Source organism: Nomascus leucogenys, chromosome 18 (assembly GCF_006542625.1).
Source record: "Nomascus leucogenys isolate Asia chromosome 18, Asia_NLE_v1, whole genome shotgun sequence".
Classification (NCBI taxonomy): Eukaryota; Metazoa; Chordata; class Mammalia; order Primates; family Hylobatidae; genus Nomascus; species Nomascus leucogenys.
The window spans coordinates 76,047,348-76,053,347 of NC_044398.1; the positions used below are offsets into that span (position 1 = coordinate 76,047,348).

At 39.0% G+C, this 6,000-nt stretch overlaps 1 protein-coding gene across 3 annotated transcripts in view; it reads left to right on the forward strand.

Annotated features, from left to right (window-relative positions):
* Positions 1–5,719, forward strand: part of NLN (neurolysin) — a 105,130-nt gene extending 99,411 nt beyond the window's left edge. For all 3 annotated transcript variants that reach the window (XM_003265992.4, XM_030798207.1, XM_030798208.1), the window contains one exon: positions 3,817–5,719. In XM_003265992.4, coding sequence (XP_003266040.1) covers positions 3,817–3,951 — 135 coding nt within the window. In that variant the 3' untranslated portion in view covers positions 3,952–5,719. The remainder of the gene's footprint in view (positions 1–3,816) is intronic.
* Positions 5,720–6,000: the final 281 nt, after the last annotated feature.

The window sequence follows — 6,000 nt, forward strand, 5'->3', positions numbered from 1 at the left end:
AGGAGACCCAATCTATTTCCCATTTATATATTCTCATTGCCGATAGATTATGGACATCCTTCATGTAGGTAATTATTATTGCTATTAAAATATTACCTGAAAGGGTGCATATTATTGGGTAAAATGAGTGCCTGAGTGCCTTATCTCTCCCACTTAATACTTCTACTGAATTATGTATTCTATTTCTTACTAATAGTGGAAATGAAGTTCCTTATGCCTTTCTTTAGCTTTATTAGGAGACAGAACTAATTTTGAGGAAATGCCACACCAGGAATGCATTTGTTTCCCTGAACTGTATATAAGTAATTGAGCTGGGGCAGTGTGAAAGGAAAGAGAGGAGAGGGGAGGAGGAAAGGAGATGGGAGGAGGAGAGGTTTGTTGATTACCGCTATATGCCAGATATTATGTTAGGGAGCGAACAGAATACTGAAATCGCCTCCTCCAACTGCCCAAAAACTGAGTGAGGTAGGCATATTCCCATTTGACAGATGAGGAAATCAAGGCCCCAGGTCACATAGCTAAGGATTGAGCCAAGATTCAAACCTGGGCCTGACTCTAGAGTTCCTGATCTTGCTTCCGAAATTGTCACTGTTAGAGAAGACTTGCATAGTTGCCAAAAGATACATGCTAATCTTCTAGGATTAAAAAAGCCACAGAGGTGAATGACACTGGTTTTCCTTCATAGGAAAGCTCTAGTTTTTACTGTATGCAGATCTTCCTGAAGGATGGTTCTAATACGAAAAATTTTAGCAGTTGTCTTAGAGCTTCTTTTCTTGATTTCCTCACAGTTACAGTTTCTTTATAAACAAAGAATTAATAGAACAACTTAGGGCAAAGACTCCCTCCACCTGTGGCATATGTCTCCCAGACCACGTTCTCTCACACAAAGAGCCTGGTACCCCCCGAAACACAAAAATTCACTTAACTGTTTTTTTTCCTAAGAAAAGCAAGATCCTGTTACCAAAATGACTCTTAAACTCTTCTCAAAACTTCATTGCAAAGGAAATGAAACTATTAAAAGACCATTGCTCTGTAATTCAGGAAATTGAATCAACTTGTTTGGAGCCATAGGCAGAGGAAGATTTGAGCTGTACTGAGCCACATATTGTGAGACGAAACAGTGCCCTGCTCTGAAATGATTTTACCATTCATGAGCTGTCTCTTTACAACACCATGGAGCTCCTCAAATGCTTCCTTTTCTTTACTACCTAAAATTACATTTCTCTGCACAAAATGAAAATACTTTTATCAGATGTTCACATTTGGAGTGATTTTCTAAAACTTTCATTTCAATTTTCCTTAATGTTTCTATACTTGTCAAATGCGTATGTCTTTTTAATAAATGAAAGATACATGATACATACATCTTAAGCTTGAAGAATTTCTGCAGATGAAATATTGATGATTGAGACTGGATGATAGGTTTGTGGGAGCTCATTATACTGTTGTCTCTACTATTAGTATATATTTTAAGTTTTTCATAATAAAATGTTTAAAATATTTTTGTAATTCTGCAGAAAAATTTAACTCACATTGTCTGCGTTCTTCCTGTACTGCCCCACCCAGAGAGCACAGTCTTTCCATGCTCCTCCCACTAATTTAACACTAGTCAAATTTCGGCATTTTGAGAAAGAAAGGAAGGGAAGGGAGGTAAATTGTGGCTGGGCTCAAGAGCCACGATATGCTCCTTCTTAGCTTGATTAAAATCCATGACAAACACAGCCATCACTCACATTTTAGATTCTAGATTGCTGCTGTGGTAGTAATGAATTGCTGCAGAACAGGCAAGAAATGACATGTTTTTTTGTTTGTTTTCCTGAAAGCTAATTGAAGGCTGGGCACGGTAGCTCACACCTGTAATCCCAGCACTTTGGGAGGCCGAGGCAGGCAGATCACTTGAGGCCAAGAGTTAGAGACCAGCCTGGCCAACATCGCAAAACCCCATATTTACTAAAAATATAAAAAATTAGCCGGGTGTGGTGGTGTGCTTCTGTAATCTCAGTTACTCGGAGGCTGAGGCATAAGAATCACTTGACCCTGGGAGGCAGAGGTTGCAGTAAGCCTAAACTGTGCCACTGCACTCCAGCCTGGGTGACAGAATGAGACTCTGTCTCAAAAAAAAAAAAAAAAGAAAGGTAGAGGCAGGGGCAGGGGCAGGGGCAGGAGTGGGGGCGGAAAGGGAAGGGAGCTGATTGAATCTAGCTTCAAGCCCTTGTCATCAGTTTTGGGAAGGTCGGTATCAGTGACTGAGTGCCTTCTCTTAAGAAAATTGATTTAAAACTTGTAAATAAGGCAACAAGACTGCTGCGTACCTTTTTAATATCATACTAGAACACTGTGTAACAAGCCTTCCTAAAGACTATTTTATGCCCTGGGCCCTAGACCTGTCCAGTGTGGTAGCCACGTGTGGCTGTTGAGCGCTTGAAATGAGGCTAAGTACAACTGAAGAACTGAATTGAGATGTACCATAAGTATAAAAAACATGTTGGATTTTGAGCACTTACAACAACAGCAACAAAGGTCTCCATAATGTGTATATTGACACATGTTGAAATGATACGATTGTGGATATAGTGGTTTAAAATAGTAAAATTAATTTTACCTATTTGTTTCTTTAAAAAAATGTGGTTAGTAGAAAGTTTAAAGTTACATATGTGCTTCATATTATGTTTCTGTTGGACGGTGCAGCCCTAGAGTTTCTGAGAAGGTAACTTTGACTAGTTATTTACTCTTGATTAGAGTCCAGACTGTGAAGTTACATGTTAGCCTATGGATGATTAATAAGCTGCAGATGATTTCTATTTATAGCCAAAAGGTAACCCCAAAAGTTTGTATTCTTATGGCCCTAGGACATAAATCATTTTGTGTCTAACTTGGTAGATTTCATCCATGTTTTATTTTGCTTAACAGTTTGACTAAATTTACCTCTGATGGTTGTACCAATCAAAATCTTGTTATACGACAGAGCTGGAAATTCTCTAGCTCTTCTTGTACTAAGTCTTTTTGATCAAGTGATATAATGGATATAAATCTAAGTGTTACTCTGTGAATTGTTTATTATGTGTATATTTGGAATTATGCTTCTGAATTGTCTTGCCTTGTTTCCTTAAAAGGACAGTGAAAGGGAAGTGAAAATATTGAACAATGCTGATACTGAATAACAACTATTTTCTTTCGCTCTATCTGCTCCTGTGTTTGTGTAAATAAAAGTAGAGGAACTGTGATGTTTTAAAATTCCAGACCTCCATCCCCAAAGAAAACTTTCCAAAGGCCCTCATTCCCAGCATCGGACCCACAAAAATGTCTTGCCCTACCCTGCGGGGCACGTGCGGCCCTTCTTCTCTCATCGATAAGGAAGAGGGTTCTGTTGTTGTTTTGAATGAGCCCGTCATAAAAGCAGCAGAAACCATTTGACAGTAGCCATGCTACTGTTTCCGAGTACCCAGGCCTTCTTGAACACTTGCTTTCTAACCCTTTTGAAATCACAAGAGATAGCATAGCAAATAGGAACCTGTTGTGTATTCCATTTGGCTGTATTTTGTTTGTTTGTTCATGTTGTCAGCTCACTGCTTAGAATCTAAGGAGACAAGACCATAATAAAGGACAGTGTAGAAGACCTGAAGTTTTAAGCTCCAAATCTCTTAGCTACCAAAATAAATAAATACTACAGAGCTGTTTGTGAGCAAGAGAAAACACCTAGACAGAGTAAGACTAAAGTCCTTTTTCCTTCACCCCTACCCTTTCCTCTTTTGCATCTAGAGATTTGGAAAATTGCTAGAACCATGAATTATTAGGTATGATGTTTTATTTTATTAGGTTGGAATGAAATACAGAAACCTAATCCTGAAACCTGGGGGATCTCTGGACGGCATGGACATGCTCCACAATTTCTTGAAACGTGAGCCAAACCAAAAAGCGTTCCTAATGAGTAGAGGCCTGCATGCTTCGTGAACTGGGGATCTTTGGTAGCCGTCCATGTCTGGAGGACAAGTCGACATCACCGTGTGTTACTGGCCTGGAAACTGAAGGGAGTTTTGCAAATGAAAATTTAGATTTCTATTGACGTCCTTTTGTTTTCTGATTTTAAAAATTATAAAGATGTAAATGGAATTATAAATACTGTGACCTAAGAAAAGACCCACTAGAAAGTACTTGTACTATAAAATTTCATAAAACTGGATTTGATTTCTTTTTATGAAAGTTTCATATGAATGTAACTTGATTTTTTACTATTATAATCTAGATAATATGATATAAGAGGGCTAAGAATTTTTAAATTGAATCATATACATGATATAATTTGATCCTTCTTGTATCTTGAAGTTTTCTACTTGGGATTTCTGGACTGATAAATGAATCATCACATTCTTCTGGTAAATATTTTCTTGGAGCTCTGTGTCAACTTTGATCCTTTGTCTCCCAGGAAGGTGTGACCTCTCCTTTGCCTGCATACCTCAAGGCCAGGGGAATATGCCTCAGTGATGCATTTATCTTTGTATATCAGGCCGCATGATTCCCAACTTTCTGCCACACTTAAATTACGTTCCTCCATTTGAGTTTTGTCTTTTCTGTCTAAAATTCAGTCAAAGAGTATCAAAAAATTATGTTTCAGCTAGACTGGTCTAATGTATAAGTTTTTGCATCTTGTATTAGAGGATTTCGTAGCTTGTGTTAGAGGCTCATTTCCACCTCAGCATACAAGATCGCTAGTCTTTTGGCGTGTGTGCCAATTAGAATACTAAAGCAAGTCGAAGCACATTTTTCTCTTCTCATGTTTCTAATAAGTGTTAGAGACTTTGCCTCTTTTACTTACCACATCCCCAAAAGTGTCAGGTAGACATGTCACAAATGGCTCTGTAGAGAGCCATGGGAAGAGAGAGGAGGTGGATGTGGAACATAAAGGGTTCAGAAACTCCAGAAGAGGAGTGGGTTTTGGACAGAAGCATTTGAGGACAGCTGCTCCAAAGCCTTAAGTGTGTGATGAAATGTAACCACGGGGAAGAGACTCTTCAGTAGCCTGTTCCGTCTGGTGATTTTTATTTTAAGTGAACCTTTGGATCTATCTTTAACTCTCTTTATTGTGAGTCTAAATTCCAATTCTGCAGCAGATCAGTAAACTCGCAGTATTTTTCCTGTAGAAATCTATTCAATAAGGAAGCCAAGACAGGATAATAAAATTAAAAAAAAAAAAAAAAAAAACTTTGAATGTCCCCTGCCTAGGTCTTCCAGTGCATACCTCTGGTATGACTTTGCTAGCCAGGGACAAAATTAGCACCTTCCGATTCTCTAGTCCAAATGAACTTTGTGCTAAATAAAAAATTATTATACTACATAATAAAATTTCAGACAGCAGGAAATGCAAGAGCTAGGAGATTCCTAGAGTATATCTGCCAAGCAAATACCTTAAACATCCACCTGAAATCCTACCACCCTCTCTTCTGAGATAATTTGCCCAGCCCTTCTCTTCCCCACACTCACTCAATGTCACCCCCCTCTAATCCCCAAAACTGTTTTTGTGGTCTTTGTAGCCTATAGTAGTTTTCTCACATCTTTCCCCCCTAGACTTTTCTGTTTTCCAGTTTGAGACAAAAAAACTCTTCAGCTTTTTCCAGTGTGTCTCCTTAACAGTAACTTTACCATTTGAAATCTTATTTCATAGAAAAACTAAATTGGTGTGGAAAGGCTGCACACAATAAAGTTATATTATTATCCATGAAAATGAATTCATATTTCTTTTTTTTTTTTTTTTTTTTTGAGGCAGAGTCTTGCTCTGTCGCCCAGGCTGGAGTGCACAGTGGCGCGATCTCGGCTCACTGCAAGCTCCGCCTCCCGCGTTCACGCCATTCTCCTGCCTCAGCCTCTCTGAGTAGCTGGGACTACAGGCGCCCGCCACCACGCCCAGCTAATTTTTTTTGTATTTTTAGTAGAGACGGGGTTTCACCCTGGTCTCGATCTCCTGACCTCGTGATCCGCCCGCCTCGGCCTCCCAAAGTGCTGGGA